Below are 12,340 nucleotides of genomic sequence, written 5' to 3'. Positions count from 1 at the left end.
AAGGGGAAATGGCGGGGGGGAATAACGGGGGAATAACTGAGGAAATAACAGGGGGATAACGGGGGAAGTAATGGGGGATAACGGGGGAAATGGGCAAAGGAGGTGCTGAAGCACCCTGGTGCTGAGGTCACCCAGCAGCTCCCATCCCCACCGAGCTGAGCTGTGTGTTTGCAGCCCCGGTGGAGAGCCAGGAAACAGGATGGGAGTCGGAGTCCCTTCCAAGACAAATCACTGTGATTCCATGATGCCATGGGATGGCTGTGCAAGCAGGCTGGTGGAGCAGAGTCCAGCTCTAACCCCCCCAAACCCCAGCAAGCAGAAGCACCTGAGTTATTCTGACTTTTATTTCATTGCTTCTTAGTCCACACAGTCGGTATAAAATCAGAAAAGCAAAGCAAAAAAAAAAAAAAAAGGTAGAACCCCAGAAAACCCCAAGATTAACCACAAAAAAGCAACAGTGTCTGGAGTCCTCAGAGGCAGCCTGGGGTCTGTGCTGGTGCCTGTTCCATTCATGGCCAGACTCGTTGCTGACATACAGAGGACTCACATCTCGCTCCGGTGCCAGAGCCCCACGGGCTCCAGCCAGAGCTGCTTCTGTTCCTCTGCACCACGGAGGGGAAAAAGGAATCTTGGTTATAAATGCTTTATTAAAAATAATAGTAAGAGCAAATCTAAGTACAAAAGCAGTTATAGCTCATTTATATTACACAGAATTATTTCTCATTTCTAGCTTGGTTGTTTACCTCAAGGTCGTTAAGTGAATTTCCAGTGACTAAGGTTAAATGGCGTAGCAGGGTAAGGAATGGTAAATAGATAGCACCATTTCATACATCTGGTATTGGATTTCAGGGACAGGCTGGGCCGGCTGCCTTTGCAGGGCAGCTCAGCTCCACGGCAGGGGCAGAGCACGTTCCAGGCTGGGAGCAGCAGCTCCCAGCGCTCGGCACAGCCCAGCCCCGGCAGCCCCGCGAGGGAAGAGGGCCCAGGCTGGACTGCAGCTTGGCCTAAGTGATTTAAAAGCCCAAATTCCCCGCGGGTGTGGCGGCAAGGCAGTGGGACTTAGGCACATAAGTCATTTAGGCACTTGAGGCAATCAAAGCCTTTGCTCCGAAATCCTTCAAACCTTTTGGAAGCGTCTCCGCTTCCAATCAGATAGGATCTGATTGATCTGATTGATCAGATCTGGACGTGCCCTGTGGATCACAGCATGTGGCAGGAGCAGGGCCCAGCCCTCTGGCTGCGGAACCAGGCGTGGCTGATCCATGCCAGCCTAAAACCAGAGCTGGGGGCTCTGACGGGCCGGGACAGGGCAGGAGAGGTCAGCTCAAAGAGGATTTTGCATGAGAGAGAAAGCACTGCGCTCTGTTACACTGTTAGGAGTGAGAGTTCCTTAGGCACTTGCTTTAGGCTTTAAAACAGCGCATGGTCAACAGAAGCAAACAAGACTATGTACATATATGTAAAAAGTGTTATAAATAGGTTTTTTAAACCATAGATACTATATACATCTTCAATTAACAAGGAACTCTTTGAGTGTTTCCTCTGGGGGTCGGTCGGGTTTGGTTTGGATGGGAGGGTTGATTCCTTTTTCTTTTTTTTTGGTTTTTTGGTTAATTTTCTTTTCCGTTTTCTCGTCTATTCTCCCCCGTGTCCCGCGAGGAGGTCACGGTGCCGCGGCCCCGTCCCGCGGCGTCACTCGCGCTTCCGCAGGATGACGTAGACGATGCCGCTGGCCAGGGCCAGGGGGAAGGCCAGCCACGCCAGGATGTAGGCGAAGCCGTAGGAGGTGTTTTCCGAGGCTTGGTGCCAGTCCGTGTGCCTCACGGTGAAGATGGCAGCGCCGCTCATCACGCACAGCCCTGCGGGGCAGCACGGGGACAGTCAGTGGTGGCACAGAGGGACAGTCACACAGGGCATGGGAGCACCACCACGGGGGCTGGCTCTGCTCTGCCCCCTCGGGTCCTGTCCCCTGGGAGGTTGGGGACGGGATGCTGTGAGCTCTGGTCTGGCTAGAGGTGAGCAGGGATGTCTCTGCCATGCTCAGCAAGCAAAGCCAGAGGCTCTGGAGCATCACCTGGGCTAACCCATCCCTCAGGCAGACCAGGGATGCTGCTCCAGACCAGTCCCACTCCCCTGGTGCCCTGTGTAAAGCCTGGCCTGAGCCACCCCCCTGCAGACATAGAGCTGGGCTTTCAAACCAAGGTTTCTGTGTCACCTCTCTAGGTGATAAAAATCACAAACACAGCTGGGCCTCAGGATGCTCTGCCTGGGATCCCTCATCCTTCACAGCTGCACCAGAAACTCAAACACCTTTCCCAGCAAACCCTGTTCCCTGAAAACCCTGCTCCTTGAAAACTCTGCTCCCCACAAACCCTGTTCCCTGAAAACCCTGTTCCTTGAAACCCCTGTTCCCTGAAAACCCTGCTCCCCACAAGCCCCAGCTCCCCACAAACCCTGTTCCTTGAAACCCCAGCTCCCTGCAAAGCCCTCCATGCCCACAGCTCATCCCTCTTGGCCCCTCTGCCCCACCAGGGCCGCGGGAGTCCCAGGGGTGCCCAGCCCCGGTGGGCAGTGTTTAAGGGGTTGTTGCAAACCCCCCCCATCAGGGGTGGGCACCGCCCCGAGCTCACACAAAGCCACCTCTATTCCTGCCCCAAACAAGCTCTTTGAGTCCATCCCAGCAGTTCTTTTATCCAGTCGTGGGGCTGTTGTTGGAGCCGAGTTCCACATCCCCTGCCCGGCCCTCAGGACCACCTACATTTCAGCCCGGTGATATTTGAGCTGCAATTCCACTCGACACTGCTCCTTTTGTTCAGGGAAAGTGCACAAGTGGGAATTCACTTCATTAAGGAGCAGTTTCCATTCTCCAAGCACGGGAGCCAACTCCCACTGCCCGGCCCAGGCACAGAGAGCACAGCCATTGTCTGGGGACAGGGGACGGACGGGCCACCCAGTCACCTCCAGAGGCCAGATACAGCAGCAATTGTCCTCAGCAGGAGCCTGGCCATGGCTGCACTGCGCTGCTGGGGCACCTGCCCTGCTCTGGGCTCAGAACAGCCAGGCAGGAGGCCCAGAGCAGCCAGCTGCAAGCGATAATGCACCCAGCATCCCTGCAGAGCCTGGCTCTGGGAGCATGCTGCTCTGGCATGTCAGAGGGCAAACACTTCCCAACATTTGTTCCCAGGGTTTGTTCCTGCCAGAGCAGCCCCAGCCCTGCAGAGGAACCAGGCTGGGGTTGTGTGAGCTCCAGGGCAGCTCTCCAGGGCAGGTGTTTGCAAACAGCTGTGGGATGAGGGCAGGCACAGCCCTGCAGGCCCAGCCCCCCTCTGCAGGGCAGCAGCTCTGGGCTCAGAGGGGTGGGAGGGAAGAGATGAAAGTGATGATGAGAAGGATGCAGGAGTTGGGTCAGACCCCGAGAGGCCCAAACCCACATCTGTGCCATGCTGAGCTACGAGGAGCTACCCATGGATATGCTGGACCCACCAAAGGATGCAGGGGAGCCTTTGAGGGCCTTTTGATGCCCTTGAGCCCATCAGGACAAATCCAGCCGGGCTTTGGGGGTGATTCCAAGCTGTGTGGAGGTGCTGGGGATGATCCTGCCTGGCTGCTGCACCACAGACCAATGGCCTCACCCTTCTCTTCCTGCCCTGCCCTGCCCTGGCTGGGGTCCCTGCAGTGGGTGCCAGCCCTGCCCTGCCCTGCCCTGGCTGGGGTCCCTGCAGTGGGTGCCAGCCCTGCCCTCCCCTGGCTCTCAGGGCAGCTCTGCCCAGCTCTGGCCCAGCAGAGCCCAGTGTTCCTGCCCTGGCTCCCCCAGCAGCAGGGAGACCAGAACTCAGGAGAGAAGCCTTCTGCTCCCAGGTCTATTAGAGGAGCTCTAGCAGAGGTAATTGCAGGTAATTGCATTATTAATGCCCATTTCCCCTCCATGGCTCTAAGGGGTTTCCATACATCTCTTTTTCCAGAGATGGTGAACTGATCTGAACTCCACCTGCACTGTGGCCAAGCAGATCCACTCATCGTGGAATTCATGCCAATAAAGCTTAGCTCTGGATTCCACCAGGGCTGGGGAAGGCCAGTTGCTTAGAGGATGCCCAGAAAGCTTAAAGTCTAAGCTCAGTGAATGAGTTTTTCCACTGATAAAATAGCAGGACCTCGGGTGGCTTCTAGTCTAACATCTAAAGCTCTAGGAAGGAATCAGTGTCCTCCCCAGACACTCTGACCTAATGCAGCCAGGACCTCAAAGCACAATTACATTTTTTAGCCTGAACTCTTGAAAATCCTCTCCACTGGTTTCATGCATGGAAACATAAACAGAGCCAGTGGCTTTACAGCATCAGTACTTGGTGAGCTGCAGCCCAGGATGAGAGCTGTGGCTCCTTTCCAGCACTGAGTTCTCAAAGAGTTAAAAATAGCAGCTGACAGTCCAAGTGGGAGCTCACCCTGCAGCTCCAGGGCTCTGTGCTCATGGGGAAAGCACCAGGCCCCCTCATGGCAAGGTTATAAATAATCACCGAGCCCTCTTTTGCCAAAACAGGATTGTCACGACTTTCCCCACCCCTCCAGCAGCTGTGGAAGCCTCACCCAGCCTGGTGAAGGGTCCCAGAGCCAGCACAGCCACACTGGGCACCCTGGGGAGCAGGCAGAGCTCTCCTTCCAGCATCCCTGTGATCTTCTGCCCCCTGCTCTGCTCCAGTGCCTCTGGCACCCTGTCCCTCCAGAGCCTCCCTGGCTGGGGCAGAAACCCTCTGGCACCTTCCCTGTGCAAGGGCAGATAAGCCTGGATGCACAACAGCCCAAGAGCTGGATCCAATCCCAGGATCCCATGCTCAACACCCCCAAATTGTTCATCCCCTTCCCTTCCCTTCCCTTCCCTTCCCTTCCCTTCCCTTCCCTTCCCTTCCCTGACGTGCCCCAGGATCTGTTCCCCCCTCCAGTCCCCTGGGTGCCCGCAGCCTGGCCGCAGTGCCACCAGGAGGCTGTGGCAGTGCCACCAGGTGCCCGTGGCAGTGCCACCCTCAGCCCCGCTCACCCGCCAGGATCTGGAAGACTCCGGTGATGTAGAAGCGGCCGCCCTTGGTGAGTGTGAAGAGCTGGCAGAAGAACAGGAACAGCGACAGCACACTGAAGATGACGGAGAGGATCATCATTGCTTGGACAGACTGCAGCCATTCTGGGGACAGACAGACAGACGGACACCTCAGCGTGGGCACACGGAGCCCCTGCTGTGCCCAGGGCTGTGCCACCAGCCCACCCTGGCTCCCGTGGGCTTGGGAGCAGCTGGGGGCCAAGCCCAGCCCAGGCACGCTGCTGCAGGGTTTTGGGTGCCAGGGGATGCCAAGGATCAGCTGCTGGAACACAACAGATCACAGACCTGGCACTGCCTCGGGAGCGTTTGCCACAAAACAGAGCAGAGACAAAACCCCGACCTGCAGACAGCACACAGAGCTGCTCAGTGCCCAGCCCTGGCTGCTCAGCTGTGCTGCAAACACCACACCACGGGCACTGAGCTCTGTTGAGCTGTGCCTCAAACACCAAAGCCATGAGCTCTGGGACACCGCGCTGGCCGAGCTCCGAGGGCAAGTAAACACACGGGAAGGAAAACACCCTGTGCCCCTGTGGAGCTGGACCTTTTGGAAGTCCTCCCCAGCTGCCAAACGCAGCTGTGTCCCAGAGCAGACCAGCTAAACCAGCCCGTGTGAGTCACTGCTCAGCTATTTCCAGGCTTAGTGGGTGTGTAAACCCCACGTAAAAAAATATATAAATAAACAAGCAAAATGCAGCTCCATGCCCTGAGCTGCTGCAGCTTGACAGAAAGAGGCAGTGCTTACAGAAACCTCTGCCTTCCCCTTCCCTTGGAAGGTTTGAAATCAAAATGCAGATCTCAGTGCAGGTAAACTGAGGCACAAACCACCCAGTGAAAGGCAGAAAAATCTTGCTTGGGGCTGGATCCTTCATTAGGCAGCACTGAAGCCTCAGACTCAGCCCCATCTCCCTGCCACACTTTTACTCCCACCAATTTCAGTTCCCTGCTTGCAGCATCAGCTCCCGGCAGCAAATGCTGAAGTGGAAAAACTTCCAAACAAAGCTGTCCTTCAGCTCAGCCACCTCCAGAGCAGCAAACGGGCCCATCGGGACTGCAGCTCTGGCTGTGCTCCACCAGTGGGAACGGATGAGGCAGCTCCAGCACCACCAAAATCATCCTAAATCCTTGCTCAGATCAGACCTCCAAGTGGTTGGAGGCCATACAGTGCTGAACTGCACCTGCCTCCATTCCTCAGCACAGACAGGGCTCCCATCCCATCCCATCCCAGCTGGGGAAGCTGAGCTCTCCTCTCACCCTGTCCCTGCTCAGGCACAGACAGGGCTCCCATCCCATCCCATCCCATCCCATCCCATCCCATCCCATCCCATCCCATCCCATCCCATCCAGCTGGGGAAGCTGAGCTCTCCTCTCAGCCCTTCCCGGGCACCAGCTGAGCAGGAGCCAAGCCCTGCAGCTCCCTCCAGGACCAGAAAGCCGAGTCCTTTGTGATGCAAAGGCCACGAGATCCGGCCCAGAGGAGCCTTTCTGCTCGAGGTGGATGCTCCCACTGCTGGTTATTTTAGGAGAGGGCTGTCTAGACGGAAAGCTGAGCTGAGCTGAGCTGCCCTTTAATTGCATCCGCCTCCCCTGCCCGGTTTTTGCTTCTGAATGCAAATGATTTATGGGGGCTTTGCAGAATCCCATTGTAATAAAGAGCCCTGTCAGAGGCACAGAAAGGCAGAGAGGGGGGAGCCCACCGTGGCCAGAGGGTTTGGGCAGCCAGCCTGGGAGCAGGGAAAGCAGGAGATGATCCCACAGCCCGCAGCTCTGAGCTCACATCCAGCCCTTTGCTGACTCGGGCTGGCCTCCTCTGTGAAAACAAAGGGCAGGATCCCAGCCCAGGACTGAGACCCACGAGTTCCAGAGCTCCATTAACTCCAGCTGCCCACAGACTCCAGCTGGATTAGGACAGCTAATTGCCTTTAATACATTTAAAACCACCCCTACAACTGCAGGTGGGGTCTCTACGGGCTCAGCCCCACGTGCCTTTAACCCTTTGCTGCTGGTGCTGTGCCCAGCCCTCGGGATCTCAACACAGCAAGCTTCCCGGAGCTGCAGCTGGGCTGTCAGCACTGTTTATTCCCAGGCTGTTATTTGTGGTTTCCCCTGGGCAGCGAGCTGGTTATCCCATTTTTCCCCTGCATCTCTTCAGCTCTGTGTTTATATCTGTGCTCTTCAGGAGGAAGGAGGAAAGGAAGCGGCGTGGAAAGGACAGATAACACCCTGCATGCCGCTTCTCAAGCAGAGCCGGCAGGAGTGGGCACAGCCCTGTCACAAAGGCAGCCAGACACAAAGCAAGGAGTTCTTACAAAGCAAATTCCAATTTTCCTTTAAGTTCTGCAGGCTCACAGCACTGCTTATAACAGCAGGGAGAAGACTTCAGCGCTGGGAAGATAAAGACCATGTTTCACTGCCCTAAAATCCAGCAGGAAAGAAAGAAACCCAGAGCAGAAACTGGAGCCCAGAGCAGGAATTGCAGCTGAATCTCCCAGAGAGACAGCAGCCAGCCCAGCCCCTGGCAGCAGAGCCCCAGCCCTGCTTGCAGGGAGGTTTTAGGACCGACAGGGCAGTGAAAACGTGCCCTTGGCCAGGAGCAGAGGCCTTGACAGGCATTGCCTCCCCAGGGTTTAATTCACACCCCCCACGCCCTCTCTGGGCCCAGCCAAGGAGGAAAACCAATGTGCACACTGAAGACACTTATTAGAGCTCATCCACTGCTGTAAGATCTCCCCAAATGAGTGCTGGGCATTAAAGCCCCTCCGTGCTGGGATCTGCAGCTGATGGGAACGTTCTGCAGATGGAATTTTCCCTCTGCCAAGTGTGTACACTGTGCATTTAAAAAGCAACCACTTCTGGGGAAGAAAACATCCATTAAGGAGGTAACTGCAGCACATAACACAGCCAAAGCTGGAGGGAGGGAGGGCAATTCATGCTCCAGCTGTAAAAGCTGCTGCTTCCATGCTGCAAGTTGAGTCTCAGCAGGGTCAGGAACAGTGTGGGTACAAAGGCACCTGCCCAGGCTGCCAGGAAAAGCCAGGGTTTCTGAGCAGAGTTTTTCCAGAGCACACTCTCAGGTGTCAAGGCAGGACCAAGATCCTGAGCCCAGCTCACATCCTCCCCTCTGAAGTGCCAGGTTGCAGCAAAAAGCTGGAACTTGCAGTGGTTTTGAATTCAAACACCCGCAAGAGGCTGGAAAAGGGTGAACTGGAGATGCAGAAGCACCAGCTCAGCTGCAGCTCTCTGGGCTGACCTTCAGGCAGAGCCCCTCAGAACCCCCAGGGCCAGAAAAGCTCCAGTCCCTGTAGGGCTGCAGGGAGGCAGAGACTGAACACAGAGCTCCGAGTCCTCCAAGGCCTCCTGCTCCTCTCAGATGCAGATGAACCCCTCAAACCTCCATCTTCTCCTCTCCTCCTCTTTTCCTCTCGGCTCTCCTCTCTTTCCTTCTCCTTGAAGCTCCATCCAAGAAGTCCACGAGGGCAAGAGATCCTGAGCTCTCCAGAGCTGCCACATCCCACGGGAGCTCACATCCTGCAGAGGCACTCCTGATGCAGTTGAGGCAGCAGAAAGCTGCCGGCACCACGAAGAACTCCTTCCAGCAGCTCCACAAAGGCCAAGGCAGCTGCTCTCCCTCGTGGTGGTGGCTCTGACCTCCTGCTGGCCTGTGCTGAGGTGGCAGATCCATCGCTCCATGCCCAGATCCTCCCAGGGCTCCAGGGATGGCCAGTCCAGCAGCAGGAGTGGGCAGCACTGGTGCCTTGGCCCTCTGACCTGGGGCAGGGTCACTCAGCCTGAGCCCACAGGGACATCCAGGGGGCTCACCAAGGCCAAAAACATGCAGGTTGAAAGTTTTTCCAGCACCACACTCTGCAGGGGACACCCCCACCCTTTCTTCTGGCTTGACAGCCATCCTTTGGCCACATGCTGCCCTCTTCCTCCTGTTCCTCTGTGGGCCAGAGCACAAATATGGCAGGGAAGGCTGTCTGAGCCCTCTTCTCGCAGAAAAAATGGGAGCCAAAGACATCTGGGGCAGCTGAGAGAAAACCAGCACCAGCCCCCAACCTCTCAGCAGATGCTCTTTGTAAGAAGAACAGGCAACAAAAAAAAAATGGTTTTAAGCAGAGGAAATCCCTTTACTTATTGAAGGCAAGAAAGTTATAGGACAAACTGATCTGAAATATAAAATATTCTCTTGGGATAGGAGATTTTTAGATTTTAGGAGTAAATTCTTTACCCAGAGGGAGGTGAGGGCCTGGCACAGGTGCCCAGAGCAGCCATGGCTGCCCCTGGATCCCTGGCAGTGCCCAAGGCCAGGCTGGACACTGGGGCTGGAGCAGCCTGGGACAGTGGAGGTGTCCCTGGGACAGTGGGAGGTGTCCCTGGGACAGTGGAGGTGTCCCTGCCATGGCAGGGGTGGCACTGGATGGGCTCTGAGGTCCCTCCCAACCCAGACCATCTGGGATCCTGTGAATGCCCCTCAGGGGATTTCAGAACACCAAGGGATGAGTTTCAGTCCCCCAGGGCTGGCAGAGAGGGTTCAGCCCTGCCCGAGTTGAGCTAGTGTCACCCATTATTAACAACTCAATAAAATGTGCTCTGGGCAACCACCTGGGCTTTGCTTGTGGCCACCACATCAGCAAAGCAGCGTGGGCATCACAGGGCCCCCAGTACTCAGTGATCGGGCACTTCCCGAGGTTTAGGGGCTCCTTTTCCCTTTAACACAGCCCCAGACCCCCAGCCTGCCTGTGGACAAGGCAGCCACGGGAGAAGCTGCCTTGGAATATGACCTGGAACAGCAAAGCTACTCCCTAAGCTAAAGCATTTACTAGTCCCAGTATAGGCGATAGAAAAGACACCACTGGCATGATAGAGACTACGTACCGTAAGGGAAAGATGAAATAATAATGAATAAACTAAGCTGTAAACAGCAAAGATCAACCCTTGTACCTTTTGTATCATGGTCTAGCAAGAAAAACCAAGCAAAATGAATTGAAGTTTTGAGAAAGTGAATTTAAGGGAGAAGACAACAGGAAGGACAAACATCTCCTGGCACTGCAGGAGGGTGGGGGATCCCATGGGCGGCCCCGCGGCCTCCCCACTTCCACACTCCCGCCACAACCAGAGAGAACACAGCAGAAAAGAAATCTTCCTTCCTGCACAGAGCATCCCGCTGAGGGAAGAAAAGGCCATTTTTGGAGGACAGACCATGTCAGCCTGGAGCTCTGGGCTGGAACCTCCTGGAGAGCCCAGGCGGGCCGGGCTGGCACGCGGCCCTGCCGGCCCACAGGCCGCGCTCCGCTGGATTCCTCAGATAAGGCTCCTCCAGGAATGTCTGACAGCGCAAACCAAGCTAAGATTGCTACATTTTTCCCATAGTTCTCGGCCTCTTGAAGAAAAAAAAAGCATTATCTAACAGCCGATGCAAAAATCAAAGCAACAAACAGGCGTTGTATGAGGAGAGGGAGTGGGAATGTGCCCGGGGCTCCTGCGGGGATGGATCAGCCCTCACACACCGAGGGCCACGGGGAACTGGGGAGGTGGGAGCTCAGCCCCACCGAGCCCAGCCTGTGCCCAGGGCTGCTGAGAGTGCTGAGTGCTCACCTGGGCAATGCTGTGCCCAGCCCTGGCACTGCTCCATGCCCACGGGAGGGTCTGCAGGGCGAGGAGCACAGCCCAGAGCCTGCCCAGGGCTGCTGAGAGTGCTGAGTGCTCACCTGGGCAATGCTGTGCCCTGGCGCTGCTCCATGCCCATGGGAGGGTCTGCAGGGCGAGGAACACAGCCCAGAGCCTGCCCAGGGGAAACCAGAGCAAATCCTGCTGGCACCTGGATTTAATAGTTCTGCTTCTTGTTGGGCATCCACACCAAGGCCACTAAGGAAAGGGTCCCTGTGTGACAGGACGGGGGAGGAGGCTCAGCTGAGACCAAAGGAGCACCACAGCATCACCACCCCCCAAAATCCCCAGCCATGATGAGCACAGGTGACCCAGCACCATCTAATTCCCAAATTCCGCTCACTGAGTCCCACTGCCTTCTGAAAAGAGAAGAACAAATAGCCACACCCCAGAGGCCACCATGATGGCCACAGCAAAACCTGCCCCCGTGTGAAGACTGGAATTCTGCCAGAATTCCCAATGAGGATTCCTTGCTGTTCCCCAGAGCACCTTGGCACTCCAGGATTCACCATTCAGCGCCATCCCAGGCACAGGGAAATGAATTCTTATGGCTCTCAGGAGCCCACTGCTCACAGCCTCTGTTCTGAGAACTGTGACCAAGGATGGTGTGTGGTATTTGTATGGGATCGTTCCTGGGTTTGAAAATAAGCATATTCCTAGGATAGGGGTGAGGATGAGGCGGGAGACAAGCCTGAGCCTCGGAGGTGGCTCTGCCACAGTGTCCTTGCCCTGTGACCTCAGTGCTGCTCCAAAGAGTGGCTGACAGCAGCTCCTGCAGCGGTGACAGGGGAGGCAGGACCTGCTGGAAAGGAAACCATGTGGCATTTTTGTTGTTTTTACAAACAGACCTGAAAAGCCCTCCATAAATCCAGGAAATATCCTTGGATTTTATGTTCCTGCAGCAGTGGTGGGCTCTGGACCCTGCATGCAGGGTCCCACAGGATGAAGGCAGGTCCTCAGCAGCACGGCTCCCACACCCTGGCTGCAGGGTGAATGGGGCACGTGCTGTTGTCCAAGCAAAACCCCCTTGTCCTGATGCCAGAGCAGAGCCTTTGGATAAGTGAGAGCTGTCAGAGAGCACAGTGCACTTCTGCTCACAGGGCAGCTCACTGGGGCACTTATCCTGGAATCCCAGACCGGTTTGGGTTGGAAGGGACGTTACAGACGGGCTCGTTCCACCCCTCCTGCCATGGACCTGCCGCTGCATCAGGGCTGTCACCCCAAATCAGCCGCTCAGCTGCATTTTCAACAGGATCATCGTGGTCATTGTCCCTTTAATGATGAAACCTCAGCGCTGGAAAGGCCCCAGAGGCTCTGGGAACGGGCAGAGGACACTCCCAGCCCGGCAGGACCGTCGGGTGTGCGGAAACCACCCAAGCGCCGCTGGGACGGGGCTCTCTCAGCACTGACAGAGCGTCCTGTAAACATCCAGAAAGAGCGGGGCGGGCGTGAAAAGCCAAAGATCTGGGGAGGCTTTAGAGCGCCGGGCTCCGGGGCTGCTGGGGGCAGGCGCTGCCTTTCAGCACAATCAGTCAGGGGCTCAGCACAGCCCGGGGCTCAGCACAACCCGGGGCTCAGCACAACCCG

At 56.3% G+C, this 12,340-nt stretch overlaps 1 protein-coding gene across 1 annotated transcript in view; it reads right to left on the bottom strand.

Moving 5' to 3' along the window:
* Positions 1 to 326: 326 nt before the first annotated feature.
* Positions 327 to 12,340, bottom strand: part of PMP22 (peripheral myelin protein 22) — a 13,477-nt gene continuing 1,463 nt past the window's right edge. The window contains exons 2-3 of the mRNA XM_031062696.1: positions 5,030 to 5,170; positions 327 to 1,859 (exon numbers count right to left, since the gene is read on the bottom strand). Coding sequence (XP_030918556.1) covers positions 1,693 to 1,859; positions 5,030 to 5,147 — 285 coding nt within the window. The 5' untranslated portion in view covers positions 5,148 to 5,170 and the 3' untranslated portion in view covers positions 327 to 1,692. The remainder of the gene's footprint in view (positions 1,860 to 5,029; positions 5,171 to 12,340) is intronic.

This window comes from Geospiza fortis, unplaced genomic scaffold, assembly GCF_000277835.1.
Source record: "Geospiza fortis unplaced genomic scaffold, GeoFor_1.0 scaffold485, whole genome shotgun sequence".
Classification (NCBI taxonomy): domain Eukaryota; kingdom Metazoa; phylum Chordata; class Aves; order Passeriformes; family Thraupidae; genus Geospiza; species Geospiza fortis.
This window is presented reverse-complemented; position numbering and strand designations above follow the sequence as displayed.